We start from the raw sequence: 18,365 nt of genomic DNA, 5'->3' as shown, positions 1-18,365 counted from the left end.
GGAGCCAGGCTGAGCTGCCCAAAGGCACCAACTGCCTCTTCGCGCCTCCCGGGCTGTAGGGGGCGATGGCGGCCGCCTGGTCCTCTAGCTGTGCAAATCTCTATGGTCCCCTCAGTCGCTAACGTATCTGCTGCGCCTGTGACGTCATCTGAGAGCGCGAGTAGCGTTCCGGGGCGGGCTGATGCAGGATCCGGAAGTGGAGCAGGGGTACAATGGCGCTTTTCCGTATCAACAGGTAAGCGGGGGAGGCGCGTGGAGTAGAGGGAGGTTGTGGCGGCGGCAGCAGCAGCCAGGCCCACGTGTGTTGGGGGGCGGCGCGGCGCGGCGCTCCGCTCCGCTCCGGGGGAGGGTCTGCTCGCTTGCCCCTCGTGGGTGTGGAGAACACAGGCCCAGCTGAGAGCGGGTGTCTGGGGGCGTTACTGCTGTGCCAGGCTGTGGACAGGGATTTGTAGCGCAGCGTTACCTCAGTAACTCATCCACGGTACGTTAAATAGTATTTCACACCATGTATGGGGGGGGTCCCTTCCATTCCTCGCCCAAACCACTAGGCAGCCCCTCCACGAGATTGTCTTAAAAGTCCTATTTCGTCTTAAGTAATGAGTTATTGTAGTTTGCTGTCAGGTTTTGGAGCCTTCGGGCTGCACCTGTGTCCTGTTTTCAATATTTTCTCTACAGTCATAAGACTTTGGTTTAAGTGCCTGCATTACAATGGTTAATATGAAAATACAAAAGGAAGTATTCTTAATTGGCTGCAAAGTTGCAGACTAGAGCAGTGCTTCTTAACCAGAGGTACATGTACCCCTGGAGGTACACAGGTGTCTTCCAGGGGGTATGTCAGCTCATCTAGATATTTACCTAGTTTTACAGTAAGCTATGTAAAAAGCACTAGTGAAGTTGGTACAAATAAAAATTTCTTACAATTACTTGTTTATATGGCTCTATATGCTATATGTGGAAATGTAAGCACAATATTTATATTCAAATTAGTTTATTTTATAATTATATGGTAAAAATGAGAAAATAAACAATTTTTTGGTAATAGTGTGCTTTGACACGTTTGAATTTTTATGTTTGATTTTGCAAGCAAGTAGTTTTTAAGTGAGGTGAAACGTGGGGGTACGCAGGACAAATCAGACTCCTGAAAGGGATATAGTAGTTTGGAAATGTTGAGAGCCACTGGGCTAGATTACTGTGGCTTCTTACAGTATCTAGTTAACTGAAACTGGATTTTGTTGCCTTTTCTCTGCCAGGAAAGATGTGAAAAGGGTGGCTACAGCTTTGTTATAGTGCTTGATGTGGTATGTTTAAAGCGTTTTATTTGTGAAACATTCAGATACCTTGGTGGTGAGGAGGATGCTACTGAGGACCGGTCACAGGCCCTGTTAGAACGGCTTCGTGAACAAGCTAGAGCCAGGCAACTGAAAAAGCAGCAGCAGTTGCTTTTGCCTTCTGATGAATTAAAACAAAAGAAAACAGAAAATGAACTCCACCAAAAGCTCAAAAACTCTGGATTTGATTCTGAAAATGAATATCAGAGAGAAGCAAAAAGGAAGAGAGGACAGAGCGGTGAGGGTTCCTGTGGAGAAGGGGAAAAGAAGCTGAGGAAGAACCACCAAGTGAGCAGTGATTCTGAGAAGCCTTTGGCAGAGGCAGACTCTGACCTAGCTGGTGAGACTGCCAATGGCTACATTCCAGCTAAGAAGAAGAAAAATGAAAATGGGAAAAAATCAAGTCTGTCTCAAAAGAAAATTGAAGCAGGTGAAAACAAAACTGAAAGCATAGGATTTAATTGTTAAAATTCAATGTCAAATTTTTTATTTTAGAAGGAAGTGAGAAATTCTGAACTTCTGGTTCTGGTTTACAACTGGAACCTGAAAATTGGTGTGTGAGGGTAGGGGGGTATGCACATAAGTATGGAAAGTTAACCACTCATTTAACAATATCAAAAGGGCAGTTAGAGCTACATTCAACCTTAGGATTGGAAAGAGAAATGAGAATGTAGGTGGATTTTTAGATCCTGGAAACCCTAATTAGTGTAAAAAAAAACAAACAAAAAAAAAAAACCTTCCATTTTTTTTCTGTCCCACTGTCTGATTTTTAGCATTTTATTCCTTCTACCAAAATTTCAGATCTTGATGAAAACAATAGACAACAGGAAAATAAAAGTAATTTGAAGAGACACCAAGCTGAGAGGGACATTCCAACAGAAGTTGAGACAAATGGAGCTAAAATTGCTGAGAAAGATGGTAGTGAAAAAGTTAAAGGAAATCAAAGCACAAAGGAGGAAGTGTGGAAACCTACTTCGAATGAAAAAGCAACGCCACCACCCTCTAGTTTCTTGGTTTTGGGAGGGTATGACAGAAGAGCAGTACAGAAGGTAACAAACTGGCCATGGAATTTGTTCTGTTTGTGTTGTTTGGGTCAGAGAAGGAGTATTCTAACATGCTTTATATATCGCATTGTCAGGCTTATGATATAAGTCATTTCAGTAATACATGACTTACTAGCCTTTCTAAATAAATAAATTTTATAAAGTACACAAAATATAAAACAATGTTATTGACTATACAGTCTTCTTGATACGTTCAGCATTGTTTTAAATGTAATCCTGATGTATAATACATGGTTGACTGCCCTTTCATTTCAATTTGCTCTTCAGATGTTTTACTGTTTTATTTCATTTTTTTTAATGGTATGGTCAGTGTGTAAGGTCCCAATCCTGAAAACTTTGTGCAGATACTAAACTTTTAATTGTGCAAGTGCAGAGATGCACAGTTTTGGCCTATCTTCAAACCTGTAACTTGCTACTTGTGTGTTACTTTGGGACAATATGTTAAGATTTTCTACAGAAAAGTTTGTATCCTCTTAAGGCATAAAATCTTGCCACAATGATAATTGTTTTAAAAATACTGAATACTAATTAGTTACTGATTGTGTTACACTAACTTTTTCCCCTGCATTAAAGGAACTTCAGTTTCAGGCTGGTTGCTGAGAATCTATTTCAGGGTTCATTCACTTTTTGTTTCCAGATTCAGCCCATCCTACCACAGTGGCTTGCTCAACCCAAGCTGGTCCATAAACGCATAAAAGAGAACCTAGTTCCAATCCAGGATGTTGAGGGAATCCATCCCAAACTGCTAAAGAAGCTGCAAATGAATGGAATCGAGTCCTTTTTCCCAGGTACCTTTAATATTTATTTGGTTTGGGTTTTTTTTAAATCAGCTAACTTCTCCATTATTCAAACAGCTCAATTTGTGTGTTTGTGTATGATAGAACTTGCTAGAAAATCAGGGCTCTGGGGAATGCTGGAGATGAGTGGCTTTTTTTTTGGGGGGGGGGGGGTTTGGAAACAAATTCCAAAATTTCCCAAAAGCTGACAAGAATATGATACTTTAGCCAGTGTGGTGTGGATTTTGTAACTTTAAGTGGTTACTTGGGACCAGTCATCTTCACTAACAGAGCTGGATGGAGACTGATCAATCTTAGAAAAAAACTTGCTGTTCCATACTTGGACACCAGGTGGAGCTGTGGTATTTCTGTGTATAACAGGGTGGCCAGCCTGATCCCGAGGAGCCAGAATTTACCCATGTACATTGCCAAAGAGCCACAGTAATACATCAGCAACCCACCAGCAGCCACGCCAGTCATCACCTCTCGCCCCCTCCCCACACCTCCTAATCAACTGTTTCGTGTTTCATGGCGTGCAGGAGGGGGAGAAGCGAGGACACATCAGGCTCAGAGGAAGGGGTGGAGTGGGGTCAGGGCCTGTGGCAGAGCCAGGGGTTGAGCAGTGAGCACCCCGCAGCACACTGGGAAGCTGGCGCCTGTAACTCCAGCCCCAGAGTCAGTGTCTATACAAGGAGCCTCATATTAACTTCTGAAGATCCACATGTGGCTCCAGACTTCTGAAGATCCACATGTGGCTCCTGGCCACGCCTGGTGTATATGTAGAGGTTGACATGCACTAGGTAGGGACAAACTTCTGTAAGATCTCCACTGGAAGGTCTTATTGGTAGTATGTATATTGCACATTGTTGATTTGATTAAGACAAAGGAATTAAAACAAACGTAGAATTATTACAAGGGGTTAGTGCGTTAACCTTTTACTTTTAAAGACTTAACTAATTACATTTGTGATCTGGATTTATCAGGTCTTAGTCTGCATTAGAAGACCATCGAAGAACTGCAGATCTAGCTCAGACGTTTTCTATTTTAAATTATTTCACTATTTAATATTTTGCTGTTCTAGGACACATAGCAGAGTGTAATGAGTTGTTGGTATGCTGTCCTCAATTACTCTCCTTATGTCAATCACAGACTCTTATACTTTGAAGTCCAGAACCCCTTGTCTTCAGTTTATAGAATACACTGTCAGGAAATAAGTTCAATAATTTACTACTTCTGCTGTTCTTGATCAATAGATGCAATATGAAACTAACACATAATATGCGGTGAGGAAGAGAGTCATAGATGATTTGTTAGTGGATATTTAGTTCAAAGTTGGCTAATAAGCCAGAGCTCTCCGAAGGAGAAGGGAAAAGTCTCACAGGTTGCAGTCAAAGCTTTTGTCTTGACTAATTTGCTCTTGCTTCGTTTTGTAACTTCTCCTCAAGGACCCAGAGCTACAGGAAGCTGAGCACCATCAGCTCCCACTGAAGTTGACTTGACTTTGGAGCATTTAGCCCCTTGCAGGATTAGCTCCAGATGAGAGTAAGAACCATCTTTTTAGGCAGAGAGTACACAGCTGCCCTCAGCCTTGAAGAAACGGGCTCTGTGCTATCTCCCAGTGAAAGGAAGATTTTAAAAAATACTAAATAGTTAAGTGGTTATTCTTGTTAAACTCCTGCCTAAGATCATTCTGTTCACACTTTCATCACCTTGATACATAAGCAAACAAGAAAAAATTACATAGTGAGCTACAAGGGGGAGCTAAATTTGGATTTAGAGGCAGCTGAATTACTTGTATAGGGAAGCCCACATAATCATTGCTTATATCTAGTCAGGGGTCACTTCCCGAAATAACAAATTGATTTAATCTTTGGTTTATAGCCAGTTTAAAAAGACCCTGATGAAAGGATGTGAAACAGCTTCCCCAAAATGAACTGGGGTTCCCCCGAGTAGTGAAGAGCTCTTTTGAGCCCTAGATCTTCCATATTCGCACCAGAAAACCTAACTTAACAGCAGGGAGAACACAAGGCTTTCCAAGACGTAGAAGGAGATGACCTTGTACAGTTTTTAATAGCATTTGGCAGATAGACTTTGGCCCAGTTATTGCCTTTTTCTGATCCTCATTTTCCTTCTGTTCAGTTCAGCGAGAGGTGATTCCTGCCATTTTGGAGAGTGCGTCCAGTGGCTTTTTGGTAGGGAGAGGAGGATACCAGCCCAGCGATATCTGTGTCTCGGCCCCTACAGGCAGTGGTAAAACACTGTCTTTCGTCATCCCTGTGGTACAGGTGAGTTCAGCCAAGGTGTATAGTTGTAACAGAGAGGGCCACAGTTGCCTTTGTTTCTCAGGCAAGCTGTAAAATGGAAGCCTCTTGAGGTAGGTAGGGAAGTCGGGAAGAAACACCAACAAAAGCACTGAGGCTTAGAAATTCAGAGTTGCCTAGATACAATTCCTATTAACTTCAGTGCCCCATCCAGCTTCTGTGGCCAAAGAACATCATGTAAGGGGTTGAGGAAGATAGCAGGGAATAAATGAATTAGTAAGTGCTGGGACATTACTAGGATGCCACCCACTTGCCCAGACTGTGCACAGAGGCCCCACTAGCTTTCAAGTGCTCATTTCGGCCTTTGTTTTGGCAGGCTCTGTTAAAACGAGTGGTTTGTCAGGTGCGAGCTCTGGCAGTTCTGCCCACCAAAGAACTGGCACAGCAGGTAAGAGACTTTTTTCCCTCTCTTTTTCTGAGCTGAATTTAAGGCAAATGAAAGGCTGGTGCTTTAAACCCACTGCCCAAACACATGTGATTTCTACCATGTGAAGTAGGTTGAAGACTACCTGGGTTTGATACTGGCTAACATAACAGAAAGCATTGTCATAAACAACTGTCAAAGTAGCTAACAATTCGCATCTCTCCTCTTTAGGTGAGTAAAGTATTCAACATCTACACTGATGGGACGGGTCTGAAGGTTGTTTTAGTTACTGGGCAGAAATCTTTTGGGAAGGAGCAGGAGACTCTTGTACAGAGAACGTAGGTTAAATATTTGTTTTGGTTAATGTTTTACCTTTGACCTTTTGAGGTCCCATCCAGTTCTAGGAAATAGGGGGTATATCGCCAATCATCATCATCAGCTCAGATGTCTCAACCCTTTATCTCAGTGCTGGAGAGGTTGAAGTGCAGGCTATTGCATCATGTTAGGTTGCATCACGTTAGTTTTTCTGAACAATAGTTTCATATACTAGATATTGTTTAAAATCTCTGCTTGCCAGAATGCTAGGAGCAGCATTTTATGGTAGTAGCTACAATTACTAAAGTTTTGTTAGCTTTAGTAGGATAGAAACACAGAGTACAAACTGCTACTTACACAATAGAATCTGTCCTTGGGATCAGCAGCCCGCTCGGGGATGGGGGAAGAAGTGGCTTTGTCTGTCGTGGCACCTTCAAATATCAAATTGATCATGAAATTGGAAGGGTGGAGGATGTCCCTCCTTACTGGGATCCTTAGCACTTAGTGCTTTCTGCTCTTGTCTGGTGTTATAAGATCTTGTCTCTTTCCAGAGCTGATGGATTTTTTTTTTTAACTACTGCCCTAGGAAACTCTTTTGTTAAATTATAAAATAAAATAAATTAATGGAGAGATTCTGTCTCCCAGAACTGGAAGGGATCTTGAAAGGTCATCAAATCCAGCCCTCTGCCTCCACTAGCAGGACCAAGTACTGATTTTTGCCCCAGATCCCTAAGTGGCTCCCTCAAGAATTGAACTCACAATCCTGGGTTTAGCAGGCCAATGCACAAACCACTGAGCTATCCCTGTGGCTCCCCCTGTGTGACTGCTTTGTAGGTTTGCTTTTTATTCAGCCTGGTTTTCAGTTCTGTCGTCTTATTTTATCTTTGCAGTTAGGTTCTCAACAGAGACATAACTGCTTCTAAGAGAACCCAGGATTGGGGCAATGGTGGTGGCCTGCATCCCACATTATAACACTGGCTAAAAAAGGGTTACACGCCAGATAATTTCCAATTATTTAGCTGTGAAGCATTCGCCAAATCTATCTGAAATAAGCTAGTTCTCCATCTCAGCTCTCCAGAGCAAAGCATGGCCTCGAGTATCCTACATACACATTCTTTAATGTAAATGGTATATTTGACTACTTATTCCTCAATTAAGTGAAGTGAGAAAGGGAGGAAAAGCAAACCAGGTACTTGTTGGTCACGGGAACGTGTTACATTGATCTCACTATACTGTGCACAGCAGGAAGCGGCTTGGTGACAGGACATTTGTCTTTTCAGAGTGATGGGTTACTGCAGTCTGGCTGATATCATTGTGGCCACACCTGGACGACTTGTGGATCATATTGACCAGACTCCAGGGTTTAGCCTGAGACAACTTCGCTTTCTGGTGTGTTAAAACAATCAGATCTACTGAGATGACTATCACAAGGTTCTTTGTGTCTGTAATTCCTACTCTACATCTTTTTGTACTCCTGGTGCATATACACATCTGTGTATAGGACCTGCCGCGCCATTCAGATTATCGGTCCATCTAATTCTAGTGTCTGTCTCCAGAAATGGCATTTTATTGTAAACACCTGGAGGGGAAAAATCTACAAAAATAAAATTTAACGGGTCTAACTTCAACAATCAAAACCAAGATTTCACCGTAAATTATCAAATTTATAATAACTCACCAGTATATCAGAATATGCACTGGGACCACATTTGTTTGGTGCCTTGTTTATTCATGGTGTTGAAGATCTGATTTCCCTTATGTCATTTAAAGCCATGTGGTGTTAATTAGCCAATGGATTTAAGTGAAACCAAATCTATTTATCAAAGGGGACTAAAGGTCGCCCTTCAGTTTGGCCACTGAATGCTGTAAGATAAGATGGAATCTTTTTCTAAAAGACATGCTCTAAGAATTATTTTGGAGAAGTTCTTTGTTGTACAGGAGGTCAGATTAGATTATCACAATGGTCCTTTCTGGCCTTGGAATCTATCGATCAGGTGTTTAGATGCCTATGCAAGGACCCAAATGTAGGATTCAGTTCCCATATTAAAACTCTGCTCATTTTTTTTAAATTTTTCTTTTTAAAGCTAGATAGTTTGGCTGATTAAAAATTTGTGCATATACACAAGGAGTATGTGCGTGCATGCATGTGCACACTCCCTTCTGTCATTTGTTTATCCCAAGCAGAAATGTTTTCTGCCTGTTATAAAGAGTGGGGTTTAATGTGTGTAGGAAGAAAGCTGCAGCACCAAGAAGAGCCTAACAACAAGGGCTGTTTCTGTCTGAGTGCAGATTATAGATGAAGCTGACCGTATGATAGATGACATGCACCAGAAATGGCTGCATCAAGTGGTAAAAGCAGTGTTCCGAGCCGAAGACGACTCTGGCACCAACCTGCTTTTCCAGAGGACAGAACCGGGACCTGTAACGGCAGCCAGGTAACTTGGAAAATGCACTCTGCTGAATCAGTACTACAGAGGAGGACTGCAGGTTACCCCTCTATTCAGTGCTGGTGTTTTGTTGTCCACTCCATTTGGATGTTAATTGTTGTGTACACTCCAGTACTCATTCAGTTAGAAAACATACCACTAATCAAGTCTGCTGTTTTTCAGTAGCTTGAAAATGCAGATGGCAAAGAGCTGATGCTAGGAATTGACCTATGCTTTTTAAAGTAAACTTTACCATCTCGATCGATTAATCCTTTCTCCAGCTAGATTAGGGAGGCATTAAAGAAAGCAAAAATGCACAGAACTTTGAGGACCAATCGCTATGTTTTTATAGCTGACTGAGTTGCACCAGAACTATCACAGCTCCCCTATAAAGAGATTGGCAGAATGTTTGCTGGACCTCCCCTTAGCTATTTGTCTGTAATTGTTGTTTCAGTGTAGCACCATAGACATACATGGCCTTTCACAGAATACATACAGGCAGGTTACCTGCCCAGAACAAGGTTAAATCAGAACAACAGGAGGAGAAAACTGAAGGAGGGGTTGGGGTTAAGACCAAGGTGAAAACATGAAGATTGCCTGGTCACCTGGGAAGCTGGTGCATTCACTGGGGGAAGGAGTGATGGGGCTTACGGGTGGATTGGTTTTTTTTTTTTTAGTTGATATTAACTGCTTTGAACTAATTAGACCACTAGCCATATAAGCAAGCTTAAAGGGGCAGGGGATTGCAAAGTGACTTGCAGGAAGTGGATTGGGTCAGGAAGAGAGTTCCAGGAAGAGTTAATGACTTCTCAGATTTTTCAGATGATGATAGAGTGGTGGAGTAAAATGTGGCATTCCTCTCGTCTGCCCTAATGCTCAATGCCTGCACGCTATCTGTCTCAGCACCTGCTGTCCCCAGATACCACTACAGAAGTTGCTGTTCTCAGCCACACTGACTCGGAACCCAGAGAAACTGCAGGAGCTGGGCTTGTACCAGCCTCGCCTCTTCACATCTGTCTACTCTGAGAAACGAGCTGTCACAGCTGGGACAGAAACGGAACAGGATGCTGAAAAGAAATACACTCTCCCTGAGGGACTTTCGGTAAGAAGGTGATTTATCCTCTTGCAGCCATAGCAGGTATCTTGCTGGGCAGCTTTCCAAGAGGGAGGGCACTGGAATAGGTTACACCTGAAGAACACATCAGACTCAAAGCAGCTTGATCTGCTTCTGGAAATGTGGTTACATTTTTCCCTTAATTTTATCCCATGAATAAAAACATTTCTTCCCCAGGCAGTCTTGCATTACTGAGGATCAGGAGGAGAAATGGTTAAGGGAACAGATAGGTCCTACTTGTGTAGCTCTACATATGCATACCTATTGATGGATTTCCACCTGTCCATCTCAGAACAGGGCTTTTTTACACAGATACTCCTTTAAAAGAGGATGAGACGCACCATCACTAAGGAGTGTGATAATAAGATAAAAGTAATACATAGCACTTACATCACACTTTCCAGATGTAGACCACAAGTATGTAGCAAAGACAAGTATGCATCATTATCTTCTTTTAGAGATTGGGAAATTGAGGCACAGTGTTATTTTGCCTGACACTGCACCGTGCATCAGTGTCAGAGACAAGAGTAGAACGCAGGTCTCCTGCCCCAGTCCTGTGTTGTCTCCACTTAGACCATTTATCTTCCCTGCATGACTTGTCCCAAAGGAGATGGCACTATGCGATCAGTTATGTGTAATAGTGAATGGGTTTGTAAGTAAGAAAGAAGCTCGGATAAGTAGGTTTGGGAGAAGAGTCCATGTGAAGAGCAACATTTTTAAAATTTACTGTTTCTTCTCTGTCCCTTGCAGCAATATTATGTACCCTGTAACCTGAATTCCAAACCTTTGTTCCTCTTGTATTTCATGCTGAGAATGAAATTCACCCGGGTGCTCTGTTTTACCAACTCCAAGCAGACTTCCCACAGGTGAGTTCATTGACGGGGTACTGACTATGTGTACCTGTAGACTTCAGCTGGGTAAATTCATGACTGTTTTATCTCCCCACCCACTTCCAAATAGATTGTTCTTACTGATTCAAGCCTTTGGTGGAGTGAATGTGGCTGAGTTCTCTTCCCGGTTGACTCCAAGTGAGAGACAGAGGACCCTAAAGGAGTTTGAACGGGGGAAGATACAACTGTGAGTGTCTCAGATGAGTGTGTGTATGTATGTCTGGGGTTTTTTGGTGGGTGGTTTTTTTTTTCGGTACTAACCCAGGCTACTTCCAGTGTAGAGAGAGTAGGAGAAACATGTATGTAGTAAAAGAAACTCATCTGCAAAACCGAGCTTACAAAGTCCAACTTGTGAACTGAGTGGGAGGTTTAGGGTATGTACAGACTACAACATACTTTAGTATAAGTTATGTCGCTCAGGGATATGAATAAGCACTCTCCCTGAGCAACGTAAGTTACATTGACATAAGCATCGATTTAGACAGCGTTGCATTGGTGGGAGAGCTTCTCCTGCTGACATAGCTACCGCCACTCGCGGGAGCTGAAGTAATGAAGTCGATGGAAAAGCCGCCTCCATAAGCTTAAAGTATCTGCACTAGGAGCATTACAGCGATGCAGCTGCACTGCTGTAAGCTCTGTAGTGTAGCCATAGCCTGAGACTCACATTTTCTGAATGTGCAGATGCTGGTGCTTTTGTGTGTGTATTTACTGTAATTTTTTGTACAGTTGACCTACTTGTGTGTGCAAATGGCCACTTAGAATCTAGCTGCTAAGTTGCATGAGCATTTGTCATGTGCAATGGCAGTAAATGCACAAAGCACATGTGTAATTCTGAAAATCTGAGCCTTTCTGCAGATCAGGTTTTTATTGGCGCACAATAAAAAACGATGCTGCTTTACTACAGGGGCTATTAGGAATAGAAGTAATGTAATCTAGTAGCAAGAACCTGCTAGACTGACTGTCTAGATCAGGGGTAGGCAACCTATGGCACGGATGCTGAAGGCAGCACACGAGCTGATTTTCAGTGGCACTCACACTGCCCAGGTGCTGGCCACCAGTCTGGGGGGCTCTGCATTTTAATTTAATTTTAAATGAAGCTTCTTAAACATTCTGAAACCTTATTTACTTTACATACAACAATAGTTTAGTTATATATTATAGACTTATAGAAAGAGACCTTCTACAAAGGTTTAAAATGTATTACCGGCACGCAAAACCTTGAATTAAACTGAGTAAACAAAGACTCAGCACAGCACTTCTGAAAGGTTGCTGACCCCTGGTCTAGATTTTTGTTCCCAGTGCTGTCACTGATTTGCTGTGACCTGAGGTATATTGCTTAATCTTGTGCTTCAGTGTCTTTAATGCTGATGGGGCATTGAGTACTCATTGCCTGACAAGTGTCCTTGAGAACCTTTCATGAAAGGGTAACCATATTAAAACAAAATATGTATTTTAATACAAACCTCTCTTTGCAGTGGCTGTTCAGCTGTCCTGTTTCGAATGCTTTGAGCACAAACACTTGGGTGCATTTTCAATATGGTTTGTGGGCATTTAGCTCCCAATTACTTTGATAGGAGTCACCTGACTAAAAATTCCACATATAGTGTTGCTAATATCCTCTGTGTCTACCAAACCGGGAAACTCCAATGGTGTCATTGTTTATGTCAATAGAAAAGAAACTTCCAGAAGTGCTTAGCATATCACTGGAATGGATTTTCTCTGCAGGTGTCTACTATGGCTGGTATAGCTAATAAATCTGTGGTGTGATTCGTGGTGCTATCTTATGCTCCAAAGACCCAGCCCTCTCTTTTTATCTGGCTAGCTTGATGAGGGAGATTCGTAACGTATTGTGAGCTGCTCCATATCCAGTTATCAGAATTTGCAGTGTCACTGGGCAATTGCTTTATGCCATGCAACAGACCTGAAAATGAACACTACTAGTTTCTTTTCTTTAAAACATAAAACAGGTTAATCAGCACAGATGCCACTGCTCGAGGGATTGACGTTAAAGGAGTGAAGTGTGTGATAAACTATGATGCCCCTCAGTTCATCAGGACTTATATTCACCGGTAAGTGGATGAGGAATACAAAGAAGAGACCATGAATTTGGATGATAACGTCTCTCTTTTGGATATGACTTTTTAGATGTTTAAGCATTCTTCATGTACACACACAAAGTATGTGGTGTGAAAAGTTTTTAATTCCATTGCAATAGAGCTGTTAATTCAATATGAAAGCAGTTGTTGAGTCAAAATTAAGCCTTTGGCTTGTGTCATTACAATGACTCTATTCTAAATTAGGGCTGCTTCCTACTATACCAGGCCTGATTGATAGGAAATGTGGATATTGCCCTGGATGGTCCCAAACACTGATGGCCTGATTTTCGGAAGTGCTGAGGGCCTCAACTCCAGTTGAAATCAATGAGGACTGTAGGATCAGCACTTCTGAAGATCAAGCCCTAAAACATAAATCTCTTGTGTTTATGTACAGGAGGCCGACTTATACTGATGGTGCTTGTAGAAATAATCTGAATAGTCCTCTTCAGGTTTCAAGAACTCTTGTTGGGGCAAGGTGGGAAGGAATGTGCTGCAGCTGAGGGGGGAACAGAGGGACAGTTAAACCAACATTGAGGTTGGCCTTTTTTATCTGATTTCAGAGTTGGAAGAACAGCTCGAGCTGGCAAGGTGGGATTAGCATTCACCATGCTCCTGAAAGTGCAGGTGAGTCATAGTCCTGGCAGCAATTCTGAAGTGAAGCACAGCAGAGTGGTGAGGAGGAGTGGGGTTAATGTAATTTTCCTCCATCCATTCACGTGCAGTCCAGTTCTGCTTTTCCTTCAGTGGTATCTGTACAGCACATTTTTCATAGAGACTACTTAATTACTCTTCATTGATTGTGAAGATGTCCTGGTTTGGCTGTATTGAGTATGAATTCTTAGTTATGCTACCTCTTCGCATGAAGGGAGGTAGCCACACCGCCCCTCTTCACACACCGATGAAAGCAGTATGCCTGAGCTTCCACATCCAGTACTGAAAATGAACCCTTGGTTTCCTGCCAACCTAGGAACTCTGTTGTATTCCAGACCTCGTGTATGAGTTCTTCAGGAGTTTGCAAGCCCAGTTTTTAAGCATAAAAGTCAGGTCTTCTCAAAATTGAGCTTATATTTGGTTGTGAATTTTATTCATTAGTAATTTCCAAACTAGATGGAGCCTTCCAGACTCGTTCACTTCCCTGGCTTATGGTCTCCTCTCCTTAATTTTCTATATCTGTTTGTGGTGCAGGAGTGGAAGTTTTTGCAGATGCTGAGGGATGCTGGCAGCCCAGATCTGGAGAAGCAGCTAGTAAAGAGCGAGTATTTAAAGCCATTGTTGCAGCAATATGAGGAAGCACTGTCCAAGCTCCAGAAAACTGTCAAGGTAACAGCAACAATGAAGAGCTGCAGTTTAAAATTCAGCTGCACAAAAAGCTCACTGTAACCTGCTGCAGACTTGCACATCAATTAGTGTTCAGTGTCTTTTCTCTTAACTATGGAGATCTATTGAGATGCTTGAGTCAGTAAAGAACAGAGGGGCCCTGTGTTGAAAGTACAGTAGACACTACGTATTTTACTGCCTTTCTGCAGATCTGTTGATTTCCTCTATTGTGCTGGGGATTTGAGGGCTGGGAAGAGGAAGATAGAGTAACTATATTCAGAGGCTGAGGCCTTGGCTACACTGGAGAGTTGCAGCGCTGGTAGTGGCTTTACAGCACTGCAGCTTACTCCCCGTCCACACTGGCAAGGCACATACAGCGCTGCATCTCTCTGGCTACAGTGCTGGTTGTACTCCACATGGACGAGAGGAATAAAGAGAACAGCGCTGGAGCGCTGGAGTGTCAGTGTAAACAGCGATTAATCTTACTACGCTATAACTGACCTCCAGAATTTTCCCATAATGCTTTTAACTAAAGAACTCTTTGTTTTGTTGTGAACTCAGGGCTCCGGGAGTTGCTTATCTAAAAAACAAACACAGCTACTGTTTGCTCGAGCAGAGGCTGGCAAGGAATGTCCACAGCTAGTGTTTGCTTGAGGAGAGAAACGGCTGGGCGGGCGGGGGGAGGGAGTCTGTGGGAGAAGTTGCTTGTCTGGTCTGAAGACTATTTGCATTTAAGAGTGAATTAGAGAGGGGTGGGGGAAGTGGTCAGAATTTGCAAGACAGGGAACTGACACAGTGTCGGCTCCAAAAATCCACACTCTCTCTCCCTCCCCCACACTCACTGTCACACTCCACTCCACCCCACCCCCCTTTTTTGAAAAGCACGTTGCAGCCATTTGAACGCTGGGATAGCTGCCCATAATGCACCACTCCCAACACCGCTGCAAATGTGACCACTGCAGCGCTGGTAGTTGTCAGTGTGGCCACACTGCAGCGCTTTCCCTACACAGCTGTATGAAGACAGCTGTAACTCCCAGCGCTGTACAGCTGCAAGTGTAGCCAAACCCTGAACCTTCTGCCAGATCAGAATTTGAGACACAGTTCCCCCAACTTGCAAATTGCATAGCTGTTTTGAACATTCAAGGAAAAGGAGTTCCATTTGCTGACCCTCCATTAGAAAGGAGTGCTTTCATCTGTAAACAGAACATCCGTGGCCTTACCAGCTAAGCGTAAGAGCAGTCGCACATGGTAACTGATCTGGGGGGAAGCTCCTGCTCCAGTACTTTTTAGAGAATCCTAAAACTAAAGTCAAGAGATTGGTGACCTGTCCCTGCAAAATAGATGGCTTTGGTGTCCAGCTTCTGGACTTTAGTAGTGCTGGGGAAGAGTGAGAGAAAGGAAAGAAAATTTGTCAGATTCTGCTGCATTGCTGCCTGATACAGTTTGTGCACATCTGTGTGACCCTGTGACTGAGGCTCTGCGTATCTGCAGTCACCTTCTTTGTCTTAACAGGATGAGCGAGCACAGAAACGAGCATGAGAAGACTGGTGTATATTTTCCGTGGCACTGAAATCAAGCAAGGACTAATCACGTTTTTGCTGTTTAATGGCAAGTGTCAGGGTAACAGTGAAGCTCCAGGGCTGATGGATTAGTCCAAAGTCTAAATTGTCGCTTTGCCAACAGGCATTGTGGACCCCTGAGGGAACTGGCAACAAAGCTCAGATCTCAGCTTGAACAAATATTCTTTGAAGGGGAACACTCTCTCCTGTCATATTGGCATACTGAAAATTGCCAACAGTAAATAGAACATCTTGCCTTCTTAGAATGTGCATCTGATGGAGCTTCCAGTTATCAAATTTGATGGGGCCAGGCCCCTCTTGGCTTTGCCTGTGGATCATTTCAGCAGACAATTGTTTCTTTTCCTTTGCTGCAGACACACCATCTGTATCTGCAAAGTGCATCAAAAGCCATACCATGTATGTATCAGAATGCTGCCATTTCAAGAACTGTTCCAGGCTAGGGGTGGAGAAAAAGGATGACTTAAATTTTTAAATAAAGAGTAACTTTTAAAAAATATGGTTTTGTTTTCTTGTAAAGGATGTTTCTGAGTAGGTAAAGGAGTTTTTAGAGTGAACTAACCATTGTCCGGGGTCCCTCATACCAATCTTTATTCCCCCTTTATCAAGTCAGACCCGTGGTCATAGTTCCTGTTGAAAACACCAGCTGTGTTATCAGTCTAAATTACACCATTAATTATGCTAAAGTTTTACTATTTACTAGGGCTGTCAGTTAATCGCAGTTAACTCATGTGATTAACTCAAATGAATCCTGATTAAACGCACTGTTAAACAGAATACCAATTTAAATTTATTAAATATTTTTGGATGTTTTTTTTACATTTTCAAATATATTGATTTCAGTTACAACACAATAGAAAGTGTACAGTGATCACTTTATTTTTATTACAAATATTTGCACTGTAAAAAAAACGCACAGTATTTTTAAATTCACCTAATATAAGTACTGTAGTGCAATCTCTTTATCATGAAAGCCGAATTTACACATGTAGAATTATGTACAAAAAAAACTGCATTCAGAAATAAACAATGTAAAACTTTAGAGCCTACAAGTCCACTTAACCCTACTTCAACCAATTGCTCAAACAAACAAGTTTGGTTACAATTTGCAGGAGGTGATGCTGCCTGCTTCTTGTTTACAATGTCACCTGAAAATAAGAACAGGAGTTTGCATGGCATTTTTGTAGCCAGTGTTGCAAGGTATTTACATGTCAGATATGCTAACCATTCGTATGCCCTTTCATGCTATTTGTTATAAAACCACTAGTAACATGAACACACACACCATTAATGTGGTTGCTGGCAAGGGCCTGGCTAGCTTCAAACCTTTTTTTGACACATTATTTCAGCTGCCCCATATTATGTTTAGATGATGCTTTCCAAACAATTAAAAGTTCCTGCTCCTTGAGCTTGCAATTTAAGTTAGACAGTACAACTGGGGATTTCAAAACTACAGTAAATTATCATGTATCCTTTTGCATGTCAATTTTGTGAGTTAATATATATGGAGATATACCTATCTCATAGAACTTGAAGGGACCCTGAAAGGTCATCAAGTCCAGCCCCCTGCCTTCACTAACAGGACCAAGTACTGATTTTGTCCCAGATCCCTAAGTGGCCCCCTCAAGGACTGAACTCACAACCCTGGGTTTAGCAGGCCAGTGCTAAAACCACTGAGCTATCAATGTTTGAATTTTTTTTTACAATTAATATTTAACCAAGTTTGTGGAAGTAAAGTCAAGCATTGGTGGGATGGGAGAAGGCAGCCCTGGAAAGCTTCCAGAAAGAAGTGGGTTGGGGACGGGGGAGAGCTATGAAGGAGGCAAGTGAGGGATAGGGCTGGGGGGATTGAAGATGGGTGACTTGCACTGATGGCAGGGGGGCTAGTTTTATAGAAGGATGGGGGAATACAATACCTTGTATAGCACCTGCATAATACTAATCTTTCATCCTTCATGCTAATACCTACCCCACCCCACCCCACCCCACCCCCAACCTCTGTACAACAACTGTTTCTATAATGCACTTCATAATATTGACTACTGAAGTCACAGTGATGGTAAAGAAAAAGCTGAGCACTTGGCAAACTACATGCTGTTACCTAATATGAACATGAGCATGGACACCTGTCTGCATCCTCCCAATAAGCTGTGCTCTTTGAAATCATAATAAAACAGTTGGCCTTGATTTAATTTTTTTTTTTTTAAACAGACAGTCCTGATGAAACAAGAACCAGTCTCCCACCTTGTTTGCTGTTGCAGGGATGTTGCAATTGGCTGCTCAGAATGCTTTTGCATTTGAAGCCTGATCCTGTCACTTTGTGCTTGCAGGTATTGGCTGTCCTTTCAAATGACCTGGCACAGCTTTAGCAGAACTTGTTAAGCTGGGAAGAATCTATAAAGATGATTCCATTTTAGAGGTAAAATGTCAAGGTATTGTGAGGGGGAGCTTCCACGCCAATGAAAGGAACGTGTGCAGCGTGCTGCAAACGTACCTGGTTGTACTTGGAAAGCAACAGCATGTGCAGGCACAGGCCCTATATCATTAACAGCAATTAGAAAAAAATCATAATGCTAAAATAAATCCAAGAGAAAATGGGTGTGGGGGGGAGTAACTCAATGAAACAAGTCCATGTGGAATAAAGTTATGAGATACCTTACTTAGCCAGTGTGCATTGTACTTGAATTAATGAACTGTCGAGATCTGCCTAAGGACCCAATTCTGCAATAAGCCGCATGTAAGCAGTGGGGTTGAGCTCAAGTCTGTTAAAATGTCAC

General features: G+C 42.5%; 1 protein-coding gene across 2 annotated transcripts; it reads left to right on the top strand.

The window, feature by feature from the left end:
* The first annotated feature begins 165 nt into the window (after nucleotides 1-165).
* Nucleotides 166-17,902, top strand: DDX51 (DEAD-box helicase 51). Of its 2 annotated transcripts, XR_007769539.1 has the most exons (17): nucleotides 174-235; nucleotides 1,334-1,758; nucleotides 2,130-2,377; nucleotides 3,030-3,180; nucleotides 5,308-5,453; nucleotides 5,806-5,877; nucleotides 6,085-6,191; nucleotides 7,449-7,557; nucleotides 8,458-8,603; nucleotides 9,498-9,696; nucleotides 10,459-10,574; nucleotides 10,669-10,785; nucleotides 12,566-12,667; nucleotides 13,255-13,318; nucleotides 13,880-14,014; nucleotides 15,524-15,987; nucleotides 17,800-17,902. XR_007769539.1 is itself a non-coding variant. In XM_050924468.1 (16 exons), the coding sequence occupies exons 1-16, from the start codon at nucleotides 213-215 to the stop codon at nucleotides 15,548-15,550; spliced, it is 2,187 nt and encodes a 728-aa protein (XP_050780425.1). In that variant the 5' UTR covers nucleotides 166-212; the 3' UTR covers nucleotides 15,551-16,100. The 2 variants fall into 2 exon arrangements, 1 of the variants encoding a protein (XP_050780425.1); XM_050924468.1 differs by lacking the exon at nucleotides 17,800-17,902 and having other exon boundaries at nucleotides 166-235; nucleotides 15,524-16,100.
* The last annotated feature ends 463 nt before the right edge of the window (nucleotides 17,903-18,365 follow it).

Source organism: Gopherus flavomarginatus, chromosome 15 (assembly GCF_025201925.1).
Source record: "Gopherus flavomarginatus isolate rGopFla2 chromosome 15, rGopFla2.mat.asm, whole genome shotgun sequence".
Classification (NCBI taxonomy): domain Eukaryota; kingdom Metazoa; phylum Chordata; order Testudines; family Testudinidae; genus Gopherus; species Gopherus flavomarginatus.
The sequence above is the reverse complement of the archived record's forward strand: the minus strand, read 5'-3'. Positions and strand labels throughout refer to the sequence as shown.